At 44.2% G+C, this 14,524-nt stretch overlaps 1 protein-coding gene across 1 annotated transcript in view; it reads right to left on the bottom strand.

The window, feature by feature from the left end:
- Positions 1-14,524, bottom strand: part of RAB31 (RAB31, member RAS oncogene family) — a 107,214-nt gene that overhangs the window by 32,973 nt on the left and 59,717 nt on the right. The window contains exons 4-5 of the mRNA XM_021096057.1: positions 9,886-9,957; positions 8,788-8,894 (exon numbers count right to left, since the gene is read on the bottom strand). Coding sequence (XP_020951716.1) covers positions 8,788-8,894; positions 9,886-9,957 — 179 coding nt within the window. The remainder of the gene's footprint in view (positions 1-8,787; positions 8,895-9,885; positions 9,958-14,524) is intronic.

Genomic DNA, 14,524 nt, shown 5'->3' on the forward strand with positions numbered 1-14,524 from the left:
TATTCCCAGATATACTTTTCATCTGCTAAAGACCTCAACTCTATCCAAAAACTTGAAAGCACAGGTGCCTGGTGACTTCTGACTGGCCTGGCATGGGTTTCAGGAGGCTGTGGAAGGGGACCCACGCCTGCCAGGCCCAGCTCCCACATCAGCTCCAGCTCTAGGCTGCACACAATTGCAGGGATCCTTACTTGCTCAAGAATCCAGAACGCCTGCCAGAGCCTCGCCAGAGGCTGGCAAATAGGTTCCATCCCTTTGACGGCTGGTGACTATGAAGCTCCGCCTTAAGAAGCCTAAGGCCACAAAGGCTCAGGAAACAACAAAGTCGAGCCAGATGGGTATTGGTGCCAGGGAACTAAGAGACGGAAGCAGGAGGCAGGAGCCTGGGGGCTACCGTCCTGGCCCTGGCACACCAAGCCAAAATAGTCCCTAACCCTAACCCTAATCCTACACTATCCACTTAGCACCCCCATCTCCGCCCCCCCACATCCCTGAGGACAAAGGATCAGGTAGGTAAAGACGATGTCCCCTCCCACATTCATGCCTCTGCCCTTCCTGGAATTTCTCCTACAGACTCACCCTCACAGCCCAGCTTGTGACACCTTCCACCCAAGGCACCTGGGAGACCACGGACTTGCCCCTTCCTGGACCTCTCTGCCCTTTCTGCACCTTGACCTTGGAACTGTATACAACATGCTTTCTGCTCCTAGATAGTTCCTAGTGTACTGCTCTTGGCTCCCCCAGCAGAAGTAAGGAGCTCTAGGGAAACTTTTCTTCCCTCTTCTCATTCTTCCCATAGCATCGGGCTCCACACAGAACAAGGACCAAAATTACGTGTGAATTGAATAGCTTCACAGGGTGGGATGAACCATCTTCCTCCCAGCCCAGCTGCTCTGTTCCTGGAGAATTCCTGACTCAGGGGCCGCCCCACCCATCTCTCTCAGTGTTTCTCTTAGAGATGCCAGAAGGGTGGACATAAGATCTTAGAGACTGATTCCCTCCCTCAGAGGAGGCAAGAGGTCACACATTGGCTACAGTTATCTCTGGGTGGTACTGGGGGTACTGGGGGTGCAGGCCGAACCGTAGGCAGAGAGGCCAGCACAGAAGAGCAGTGTCCAGGCCATCACGCCAACCTCTCCAGCTCCCAGTCTCCACCACCACTGTTGCTGGGTGACTTCCCACTGCTGCCATTTGAAAGATAAAACAAACCAGGCCTGCGGCCCTTTCTCCGCTCAGCACCTCTACACCATCACTCCCCTACCCGCTCTGATTCACTCCCAGCCCTAGAGATGCCAGTGACGTGAAATTCCAAGGAAAAGCCAGCAGGAGACCCCTGCGCCTGAAGCAGACGAAACTAGAATCCTCCATTAGAGCAAAGCCAATGTCTGAGTGACCAAGAAAGAAAGGAAGGGCTCCTAATTGGGAGAGGTCAAAAGTCAAGAGTCCAAAATCGGGAAAAGAAGATCAAGCAAAAGAAACAGAACTGCAGCCTGTTAGGAGGTAGGGGGAGGGTGGGTGGGGACAGTTTCTCCAATCCATGACTTACTATGATGGCACAGATCAAGGCCTGCTGGAAAGGCTGGTGGGGACATGTGCAGGGTGAAGGGTAGGACAGGACATCCTCTTCTTCTTTTAATGTTGACACTGGGAGATCCTTCCCTCCATCGCCCATTAGAGCAGATGGTCCCTAAAATACCTGCAGCCCCGCTCATGAAAGCACTGCAGCCAGGTGGTCCTAATTTCTTGCCCAAGCCAAGTCAACTAAGCCTAATCTGAGGGAGTCCCAGCATCCAGGGGACATACAGGATGCTGGTCCAGGGGTGTCTGGTTGGAGGCAAACCAACTCAATCATATCTTTTCTCCTGATGTCTATCAAAATGAGATGAAAAAGAAAAGGGACCCCATGATGGGCATCTCCCCTGTGGAGCACGTCTGCACACAAGTGCCCCAGTGACCGAGTTCAGGGTATTAATCCCATTTGAATCCAGCAGGCTCTCAAAGTACGCCAGGCAGGGCTCTGCTCAAGGGGTTACGATGGACACAACCAAAGTCTGTTAGGTGAACCTGGTTCCCCTACACACACACATGTGCAGGCGTGTGTGCACTTATACACACACATACTGGTGTGCACCAAATCCACACACTCTCCATCTCCAACCCCCACTGAAAAATAAACTGTGGTCTCCAGGCAATTACAGAAGAGCAAAGTCTTTCAGATGCAAGTAAAAGAAGATCAAGCTCTAAAGAGGATCTGGAGTGCAGAGACTTGGCCAGGTCCCCAGAAAAATCATACCAGCAGGCGGAATCTGGAGCAGCTGGACCGGCTGACCATGAACACAATTCTATTCCCTGGAAAGGTATCAACAGCAGGTGCCTGTAAGACTCGCAGGCCTATCCTTTACCACACTATTTCTGTCTCAAGGGAGAAAGTTCACCCCCTGGGCAAGGCCCAAGGATCAGGCTTCCCCTTCTCTGATTTCCTAAACAGGAGTTTGTGATACAGTTTCGCTGTTTTCCTTTTGCACAGTGAGTCACAGTGGAGTGGGGGGGAAGGGATGGTTAAATTCATCTTGTGGCCCAGTGTGTTTACAAAACTTCAGTTACTCATATATAATATATATAACATGCCTGTATATGTTTGCATATATACCCCCCACCACTGTCCTGATATTTACTCACTATTTTTATCTAAACCCAATTTCTTTTTTTTTCTTTTCTTTTCTTTTTTTTTTTTTTAAGGCCACACCTGTGGCATATAGAAGTTCCCAGGTTAGGGGTAAAATCAGATCTGCAGCTGCCGGTCTATACCACAGCCACAGCAACATCAGATCTGAGCCGAGTCTGCAACCTATGCCACAGCTCATGGCAACGCCAGATCCTTAACCCACTGAGCGAGGCCAGGGATCAAACCTGCATTCTCACAGATGCTAGTCAGATTCATTTCCGCTGAGCCACTATGGGAACTCCACTAGTCAGGTTCTTAACCCACTGAGCCACAGTGGGAACTCCCTCTAAATCCAATTTCTGTTGATAGAAATTTTTACTGGGGCAGCTGTATTTTCACACGCAGTTACAAGAAATAACACTAGCAGATCCTGGTACACTTTGCCCGGTTTCTCTAAAGGGCATCACTTTGCAAAAGTATAGTGTAAGATCACAACCAGGATACTGACACCAACACCTTGTGCAGATCCCCACTTTAATGGTTCTTGCATGTGGGGATTAAGTTCTACACAGTTTTATCACCCGTTAGGCTGAGTGTCCTCTGCACAGACAGGTGGATGTTGCAACCTCACGAGGATCCTCACGCTGCCCATTTATGCCCCTGCCCTCTTTCCTGTCCTCCTGCACCCCTGCCCACCCACATTGCCTCTGCCCATAAATCCTCTATTTCTAAAATGGCTTCATTTCCAAATATCATATAAGTGGAATCATACACCATAAAACCCTTGGTCCTGACTATTTTTATTTTTATTTTTTTGGCTGTGGCTGTGGCATGTGAAAGTACCCAGGCCAGGGGTAGAACCCATGGCCTTGGCTTTACCCACTCAGCATATTTCCCTGGAGGTTTGTGCAGGTTGCCTGTGACAGTGTTTTGCTCCTTTTCCTTGCTGAGTAGTATTTCATGGTGTAGACACACTACCATGTGCCCCAGGAAGACATCCTTCAGTCCTGATCCCATCTGGGGCTGTTACAAATAAGGCTTCTGTGAATATTCATGTGCAGGTTTTCTGTGAAAGGAAATTTTCATTTCTCCAGGATAAATGCCCAAGAATATGATTGCTGGGCATATGGTAATTTCATACTTAGTTTTTAAAAAAATTGGAGTTCCTGTCATGGCTCAGCAGTTAACGAACCCGACTAGCATCCATGAGGACTTGGGTTTGATCCCTGGCCTCGCTCAGTGGGTTGAGGATCCGGCATTGCCCTGAGCTGTGGTGTAGGTGGCAGATGTGGCTTGGATCTGGTGCTGCTCTGGCTGCGGCGTAGGCCAGCAGCCACAGCTCTGATTGGACCCCTAGCCTGGGAACCTCCAAAGGCCACCAGTGAGGCCCTAAAAAGACAGAAAAGAAAAAAGAAAAAAAGAAAGAAACTGCCCAACTGTTTTCCAAAGTTTTCCATCCACATCAGTGACAGAGGAAGGATTCAGTTTTTCCCCATCCTCCCCCGCATTAGTTGGTATCACTCTTTCCTATTTTAGCCATTCTGATGAGTCTAATAAGGATTTAGAACATCCTTTCACGTCTTTGCTCACCATCTTGATATTTTCTTGGGTGATGTCTGCTCATCTTTCTTGCCCATTTTAAAATCAGATTTTTTCTAACCATTAAGTCTTCCAAGTCCGTTACATAGCCTACATGGTAGCCTTTGGTCAGATACATGGTTTACAAATATTTACTCCAAGTTTATACCTTGTTTTTCATCCTCTTCACATGGGCTTTCACAGAACAAATTTTTTTTTTTTTTTTTTTGTCTTTTTGCTATTTCTTGGGCTGCTCCCTCGGCATATGGAGGTTCCCAGGCTAGGGGTCTAATCGGAGCTGTAGCCACCGGCCTACGCCAGAGCCGCAGCAACGCGGGATCCGAGCCGCGTCTGCAACCTACACCACAGCTCATGGCAACGCCGGATCATTAACCCACTGAGCAAGGGCAGGGACCGAACCCAAAACCTCATGGTTCCTAGTCGGATTCGTTAACCACTGCGCCACGACGGGAACTCCCAGAACAAATGTTTTTAATCTTGAGGAAGCCCAAAGGATCAATTTTTCCTTATACAGACTGTGCTTTTGCTGTCCAGTATAAGAACTCTTTACCTAATCCCAGAGCCTCAAGGTTTTCTCTTAGATTTTTTCTAAAAGTTTTACATTTTACATTAAAGTCTATGGTTCATTTTAGAGTAACTTTTATGCAAGGTGTGAGGTTTAGGCTGAAGTTCTTTTTTTTCCTCTTTGGATGTCTGATTACTCCAGAGGAAGGCCATCCTTCCTCTGTTGAATTGCTTCTGCATTTCTGTCAAAAGTCAGTTGAGCATATTTATGTGGATTTATTTCTGCATCCTCTATTCTGTTTCACTGATCTGTGCATCCATTCCACTGTTAATCCCATACTGTCTTGATTACTGTAGCTGCACAGTAAACCTTAATATAGAATAGAGTGATTTCTTCCACTATAGTCTTCTTTATCAATATTGTTTTAGCTACTCTAGTGCCTGTGCTTTTCCATATAAACTTTAGGATAAACTTGGTGATGTTTTCAAAAAATAAAAAATAAAAAAAAAACACCTGCTATGATCTTGATAGGGACTGCATTAAACCTGCAGATCAATGTAGGGAGTCTTAATATCTTTATTATGCTGAGACTACCAATTCATGAACATGGTATGTCTCTCCATTTATTTGAGTCTTGTTTGATTTCTTTCACAAGCACTTTTACATTTTCAACATTTAGATCCTGTATACATATTTTGTTAATTCCATTTTCTCTGGAGCAATTATAAACAGTATTGTGTTTTTAATTTCAGTTTCTGCATATTCATTTTTAGTATACAGAAATATGATTGAGGAGTTCCCGTCGTGGCACAGTGGTTAACGAATCCGACTAGGAACCATGAGGTTTCGGGTTCGGTCCCTGCCCTTGCTCAGTGGGTTAATGATCCGGCGTTGCCATGAGCTGTGGTGTAGGTTGCAGACGCGGCTCGGATCCCGCGTTGCTGCGGCTCTGGCGTAGGCCGGTGGCTACAGCTCCGATTAGACCCCTAGCCTGGGAACCTCCATATGCCGCGGGAGCGGCCCAAAGAAATAGCAAAAAAAAAAAGACTAAAAAAAAAAAAAAAAGAAATATGATTGATTCTTCTACACTGATCTGGCAACTTTGTTGAACCCACTTATAAGTTTTAAGGGTTTTGGTGTGTTTCCATGTAGACAATCTTATCATATGCATTAGTCAACTTTGTAAACATTAAAAATTTGTATATCATTATCATGAATGGAACTCAAATATCAGTTGTCATAAAAATAATGTGAGTCTAAGAAATAAATACAAGATAAAATATAAATTCTAACTAGATAAAATTGTCTGCAGAAGGCACCAACCTAAGGCCTGCTTTCCCTTTTCTCTTGCTCTTTTAAACAGAGAATAGCACGTATAAAAATAAATGTTAAGGGGTCCCCTTGTGGTGCAGCAGGTTAAAACTCAGGTCATTGCTGTGGCAAGGGTTCAATCCCTGGCCCAGGAGCTTCCACATGGTATGGATACAGTGAAAAAAAAAAAAGTAGCATAAAAACAGATATATGTGCACACTTTAACCCACGACTACAGGACCTGGAGAGGCCATATTCAGACCCTAATGAGGCATTACCCAGGGAACCTGGACTCATGGGACAGTTGGCCGCATGATGTCACTCTGGATGTCATAGCTAGAAGTGGTCTTGGATCCACTGGAGAGGAGGGTCTGTGAGTGAATTTATGGTTGGACATGAGATGGAAGTGTCATGCAAGTGGGACTTTTTTTTCACTTTGCTTTTTAGGACCAAACCCATGGCATATGGAAGTTCCCAGTCTACAGGCTGAATCGGAGTGTACACTACAGCCATAGCAACACCAGCTCCCCGACCCACTGCAAAGCCAGGGATTGAACCCACATCCTCATGGATACTCGTTGGATTCATTTCCGCTGTCCCACGATGGGAACTCCTTGAAAACTGTATATAAAGGAACTGGTGGGACACAAAGTAGGATATCTGCTGGGGCAGCTGCTATACCAGTGCACATACACTGAACTCCACCCCCAGACACGATGTGACCACGTGCCAGTGGTCAAACCAACTCGTTACAAACCAGGCTGTAATCTTCTGGGACCTGCCCCTTTCAAAACCTCCCATCCTCACAGTCTTGTGATAATGGTGGGAGAAGTTATCTGTACCACCCACAAAATCACCTCCCTGGTCCACAAAGGCTCTGTCATGATGTCAATCCTTCCACGGCAATTGGAAGAAACAGAGAGTGCCAGGCCAGTATCTTTCTAAGACAAAAGATAGAAAATACCAAATCCCAGAGCTAAAGGCACCCAGCTTTTTACCATGTGGAAACCAGTACCTTCCACTAAACCCCGCTTTTTCCTAAAATTAATTTCAATTACGTTTCACTTCTATGTAATAGAGTCCTAAGTCCATTCATGTGTAAATGGTTTACTGCTTTCTTCTTTCTTTTTCTTTTTTTTTTTAAGGGCTGCATCCATGGCATATGGAGGTTCTCAGGCTAGGGGCTACACCACAGCCACAGCAATGCCAGATTCTTAACCCACTGAGCGAGGCCAGGGATTGAACCTGTGTCCTCATGGATACCAGTCAGATTCATTTCCGCTGAGCCACCACGGGAACTATCCCCATTTTCTGCTTATATTCTCATCTCTCAGTTCCTCAGTTCCCATGCAAGGCTTAGTCGACTCAAAGTAGCACTTTCACAGAGATTGGATGGTGGCAGATGCCAGCAGTCTTTCTCAGCATAACCGGTCTCCATGCACCCACCCCCCATGACAAAAGTTAATTCTGCTGGGCATTCTAGACGAGCAGGCTGTTTCAGGATTACAATAAAGAAGGTAAAGATCTGAACTAAGTCTGGGAAAGTGAAAGATTTGTCCAGCCCCCAGAAAAACAAACAATTAAGTGGTGGTTATGGCTGGTATTACAAACCAACCTGATGCAATGTGATATAAAGCTTTTGAAACTCCAAGGAAACAGAGTGGTTTGTCCAAGGCCATCCTCAGAGCTTTTGCAAGATCTGTTTTCATTGTTCATTAAACTTTGGTTTAATCATGCTGGGATAATTAAAACCTGAAAAGCAACTTCTTAAATTGCTGACAACTAAACGAACCAGGGGATGCAGACAAGGCAAATTCAATGTTTCCTTTTTTATTTCAGTTTTACCTAGTAGAAATAGCTTATCAGGCTAGGCAAAGCTATCATCAAAACTCTAGTCTACAAGGACCAAGCCCTGCAAACCTCTCTGCAGGCAGAAGTTCAACATTCAGTGTCTCTGGGGAAAGCTGAGGTGCTCCCTTATAGTGTGCATCAGGTTCAGATCTCAGAACAAGACAGAGTTTATAGACGTGGCTGCCTCCTTAAGTTACAATCAGAACTAAAGCAAACAGGGATGCTATGGAAAATGTATAGAATTCTAACACTCCTTCCCATACAAAAATGTTACTAAAGTGGCACCAGTAGTAATAATGACAAAATATAACAGAAAAGGTAACAATACAAATAATAATACCATTTAGCCCAAAGATATCTAGAGTCAGGATGGACCTGTGCTCTATATAGAAGATCTGACTTCAATATTCACTACTGGGTGCTTCCCCAGTTCTGCATTTCCCTATTTTCCCTTTGTTTTGTTTTAAGGGCTGCACCTGCAGCATATGGACATTCCCAGGCTAGGGGTGGAATCAGAGCTGCAGCTGCCAGCCTACACCACAGCCACAGCAACATCAGATCCAAGTCGTATCTGTGACCTACACCTCAGCTTGTGGCAACGCCAGTTCCTTAACCCACTGAGTGAGGCTGGGGATCTAACCAGAATCCTCACGGACACTATGCTGGGTTCTTAACCACAACAGGAATTCCTCCTTATTATTTTCCCTTAATTCTACTCTGGTTGAACAAATACCACCTTGACCAGTGGAAGTGAATGCCATTGATTACCTTCTGACTCTGAGATCAGACTCATTTAACCTCATAAACATTCAGGGGTGGGGGACATTCACCACACAAACATTTAAATGCATCTTACCTAATATCTGAGAGGTCACACTTGTTTCCAGCAATAGCCATTACAATGTTTTCTGGGCCGTGTTCTTTCAGCTCTTTCACCCATTTCTTCAAGGTGTGAAATGAATCCTAAACCAAAAGTGTATATCAATCTTGGGAAAGACTCAGCCACATATTTTAACTACAGAGAAGTAACAAACACAACATAATTTAATAAGGAAGCATATTTTCAGGAGGCACACAAAGATTAACATACTATCCCAATCTTGGCACGAAACTTAATACTAGCTAATTTATACTTACATAGCCTGTACAAGGTTCATTTTCTAAAAGGGAAACTCGATGAAGTTAAGATAATCATATTAGTCATTTTCTTCTATAAATAACATTTAACTTTAAATTATAGCCTTGACTCAACATGAATAAGGACTAAGTCACAGGACTAAAATAATGCTTGTGCTTGATCTAAAAGAAAAAGAAAAATATGTATATTTACACACACACACACACACACTAGAGTCCTGTTTTCCTATCCGGTCCTCACTCACAATTGACCTCCAGGACACAGTCAAGGTGGCCACTCCATTGAGGAGACAGTGGTCAGGAGCTCATGGGTGGTCACGGCAGTGAGTCATTAAAGCAGTGAACACTGAGTCAGCACCCCAGGAGCGGGGGAAGGGCTGGCAGACTGCTGGCATTATTTGTCCATGGGTATCCTGGATGCTTAAAGCAGTAACTACCCTACCTTCCTCTCATATGCACACACATGCTACACATACATCAACATCATCCTGACAGTCAGAAGTTATATGATTGAAACACAAACAGAAAATAAGTAGCTATAATTACAACACATGCCAAAACTTAAAAATAACTTCCCTTTTCCAAAAAGCGGACATTCTGGAGAACAGAATGAGCAGGCATGAGCTTGCCTCTACAGTCAGGCAATTTGAAAAACGAATGATCGTTATTGTTTATTTAATTGAGCAGAGAAATGTGAAATGCTTTGCTACATAGAGATGAGACAAACTGGAGAGACACATGGTGCTCGTTACGCCCCTGCGGGAAGGACTCAGGCAGTGAGACAGAGGACCCCCTCCCACGGCCTCTAAACCCTTACCTGTTTGGTGATGTCGTACACTATGACAGCCGCCGCAGAGCCTCGATAGTACATGGGAGCCAGCGAGTGGAACTGTTGAGGAACGGTGAATACTTTTAGGTCAAAGGGAACATATTTCACGCATTCCCAAATTCAACATACAATTATTATCCTACATCAGCCTTATTGGCTCCCTGGATACCCCCCGGAATCTCCCCAGGATTCATATCAAATAATAAATTTTTCTCCTCAAGGGTACATATCCTCCACTTTTTTATGGCCGCCTCTGCAGCATATAGAAGTACCTGTGTCAGGGACTGAATCTGAGCCACAGCTGTGACCTACACCACAGCTGCAGCAACACTGGATCCCTTTTTTTTTTTTTTTTTTTTTTTTTTTTTTTTGTCTTTTTAGGGCCACACCCGTGGCATATGGAGGTTCCCAGGCTAGGGGTCCAATCGGAGCTGCAGCCTCCGGTCTATGCCAGAGCCATAGCAACATGGGATCTGAGCCGCGTCTGCAATCTACACCACAGCTCACAGGAATGCTGGATCCTTAACCCACTGAGCAAGGCCAGGGATCGAACCCTCATCCTTCATAGATACTAGTCAGATTCGTTAACCGCTGAGCCGCGATGGGAACTCCAACACTGGATCCTTTAAGCCACTGCAAGGGGCCAGGGATTGAATTCAAGCCTCAGCAGCAACTTGAGCCACTGCACCACAACGGGAACTCAGGCACATACCCTTGTGGTTTACAGAACATGAAGTTCGCTGCTGGGAAAAACCAAAAATAAATGTTATTTCCAATGCTACTAGGAATTTTCTTTTCTGTACTGCTCATCACTCATCTAAGGATGATGGATCCAGAGCAATTTCAGTAGAAGGATACAGCGATAGGACATTTACCGAGGGAAGGAAAAGAGGAGATGGCACAGATCACAAGACCCTGGCTGAGCCTCTAGGGAGGAAGACAGCGCAGGGTCCCTTGGACCCACCCTTGGGCCTGGATACTGACATCCTGCAAACTCCCAACAAGTGGTAGGACAGCTGAGCGTCCTTCCAAAGGTGAAGAACAAGTGGTGTGGGTCGTTAGAGTCATTTATCCCCAAGCAGGATGGATACTTATCCTGAGGATACATGCAGACTGTATGTATATTTTGAAGACAATCTCTTTAAATATATTTGAATATATTTGAAGAATATATCATAGAGGGGTTTTGAAAGACAAGATAACTCAGCTCAAGAGAAAAGTAAACAAAAGATACCAACAGAGAGATAAATCACAGAGCAGAGTTATAAACTGCCAATAAATATTTTAAAACCTGCTTAATTATCATAAAAGGAATGAAAACAAAATGGGGTATTTATTAATTCATTAAGAATTAAAAAGACTGATCACATCCAGCATTGGGGTGGGCTTGGGGAGGGAGGTGATTCCATACATAGGAATGTACTTTTATGACCTGCTTATGGAAAGATGCCCAACATTGCTAGCATCAGGGAAATGCGAATCAAAACCACAAGGAGACATCACCTCACACTATTATCAAAAAGACAAGAAATAACAAGTGTCGATGAAGATATGGAGAAAAGGGAACCCTCATACACTCTTGGTGGGAATGTAAATTGGTGCAGCCACTGTGAAAAATAGTATGGAAGTTCCTAAAAAAAATAAAAATAGGGCTACCATATTGCTACCATATGACCCAGCAATTCCTCTTCTGGATATTTATCCAAAGAAAACAAAAACAGTAACTCAAAAAGACATATTCATCCTCCTGAACACAGCAGCATTATTTATAATAGTCAAGACATGGAAAGAAACTGTGTCCATTGACAGATACATAGATCAGTAAGATATGATACGCGCTCACACATATCCACAATGGAATATTACTCAGCCATAAAAAGGAATGAAATCTTAGCATTTGAGACACCATGGATGGAAACCAAGAGCAATGTGCTACGTGAGATAAGTCAGACAAAGATAAATGCCGTACGATGTCACTTACACGTGGAATCTAAAAGGAAAACCTGCTGTAAACTGACAATAATGGAAAACATAAAAATCATTAAAAAAATAAAAATAAAAACTGAACTCAGGAATACAGAGAACAGAATGGATATTGCCAGAGGCAGGGGGTGGAAGGTGGGTGAGATGGCTGAAGGGGGTCAAAAGGTACAAACTTCCAGGTATCGAGTAAATGAGTGAGTTAAGTCCTGGGGATGTGATGTATGCATGGTGACCATCGTTAATAACTCCATATTGTACATTTGAAAGTTTCTAAAAGAGTAGAACTTAAAAGTTCTCATCACAAGAGAAAAAATACATAACTGTATGTGCTGACAAAGAATGTGAACTAGACCTAACTAGAACATGACCTAGACTTATTGTGGTGATCATTCCACAATTACACAAACACTGAACCACTACTGTACACCTGAAAGTAATATAATCTTATGTGCCAATTATACTTGGATTTTTTTTTTAAGTCAAATACATAGAAGCAAAGAACAGAGCAGTGGTTGCCAGGAGCGGGGGGCGGGGGCGAGATGGGGAAATGTTGGTCAAGGGGGACAAAGTAGCCGCTGTGTGGGATGAGCGAGTCTGCAGACAGAATGCGCAGCCTGGTGACTGTGATTAATGATACTTGGGTCTGGAAATTTGCCAAGAGAGTAGGCTTCACATGTTCTCATCACTTAAAAAGAGGGAAACCATGTGAAGAGAAAATATGCTAATTAGCTTGACCGCAATAATTATTTCACTATATACACACACATCAAATCACTGTGGGTGCACACCTTAAACACACATAATTTTCACTTAAAAAAGACAGAGCCCTTCTTTCACAACTACTGTGGGTAATACCTATATCAAAGCATATTGTTCGACCCAGAAGTTCCACTTTTGTGATTACCACACACATAAAGACCTTCCTCCCTATGTATAAATGGGAGCAAATACTCAAAACAACCCAAAAGTTCATCATGGAGAATTCATCAATAGTGTATGTCTATAATAGGATATTCCACAACCACTAAAATGAAGGTGAGGATTTTTACTTATAAGAAAAGATACCCTGGAGTTACCGTCGTGGCGCAGTGGTTAACGAATCCGACTAGGAACCATGAGGTTGCGGGTTCGATCCCTGCCCTTGCTCAGTGGGTAACGATCCGGCGTTGCCGTGAGCTGTGGTGTAGGTTGCAGATGCGGCTCGGATCCCGCGTTGCTGTGGCTCTGGCGTAGGCCGGTGGCTACAGCTCCGATTCAACCCCTAGCCTGGGAACCTCCATATGCCGCGGGAGCAGCCCAAGAAATGACAAAAAGACAAAAAAAAAAAAAAAAGAAAAGATACCCTTGATATACCGTTCAATGAAAAAAAAAAAAAAAACAATCTCCGAGCAGCAGAGGCAGCATAATATAATTGGGCATAAAATGTGTGGTGTGTCTGTGAGTGAAGGTGTAACATGTTTCTCAAAATATTAAGAGTGGGATTTCTCAGAATGTGTACCTTTTCCTTATAAGAGTCTATTGTATACATTTTTACAATGATTTTTAAATTTAAAAAGCAGCCGTATTTACTGGGGGGTTGGGGAGGGAGCAGGAGGGAAAGAAGGTCAGATCCTGAAGTTTTCCTGGCAAACAACAAAACCATCGTTCATTTTACTGACCGTGCAATACTTCTCACTGAATAAACACTGGCCCAACTGAAATGATCCTATTTGAAAACTGAAAGCACACCTGTCCCCAGGATTCCCTTTTATGACAGAATGCTAGTGTGGCCTCAACAGAGTTGGGGGAGGGAGGAAACAGGCCACCCTTCCCAGCCCCAGGCCCTTGATGAGAAACTGCCCTGGCACCCCTGTGGTTTTCAGAAAAGGGAACGGATTGGATGGAGCTCAGGAAGGACCTGGGAGCTCCCAGCTGGAGGACCCTGGCCGCTCGCCCAGCCTCGCCGAGGACAGAGGCTTTCCGGAGTCACTGCCCCACTCTGTGTGTTTGCCGTCCTTGTCAGGCATCAATAAATCTATTTTTAATCCATCCTTTGGCAACCCACTCCAGATGCAGAAAACAAAATCAGAGTTCCTGCCGGAGAGGGGGAAAGTCATGTATTTTTTAAGCATTCTTTAAACACTCCTGCTTTGCTAACAGAAAGGAATACACAGAAAGGGTCCTTTTAGCCCAATTATATAAAATGCCCATTTTTCGAAATGGGTTCCATATAATAATCGTCTGCTTAAACACTCAAAGTAGGAGAGTCAGCACAATATTTGTATCTCAAAAATCAAGATAATTGTGGACTCAAGCACCAAGAGGAACCAACTGAGGATCTTCTAAGACAGAGTTCATTTCAGCTCTGACACCATGAACTGAATCTAAGACGGTCGCTGTGTGCATGTCTCATGAATTATTGACTAGATCTTTGTATATAATGCATTGCTTGTTCTTTCCTTCCTCCAAATGGAGTCACTTTGAAATAAATCTGTTGGCGAAGCCACTTAAATGACTGTATTACCGGGGACTTGGGGGTTTTTATTGAGTTAAAGTTCCTGTCTCAGTTCCCAAACCCAATAATGCATTGACCAAAGGATAATATTTGTGGAGGACAAAAAGATAAATCACATCTCACTTACAATGTGTATCCTTTCCCCCTGCA

The sequence above is a fragment of the Sus scrofa genome, chromosome 6, assembly GCF_000003025.6.
Source record: "Sus scrofa isolate TJ Tabasco breed Duroc chromosome 6, Sscrofa11.1, whole genome shotgun sequence".
In the NCBI taxonomy this organism is placed as follows: domain Eukaryota; kingdom Metazoa; phylum Chordata; class Mammalia; order Artiodactyla; family Suidae; genus Sus; species Sus scrofa.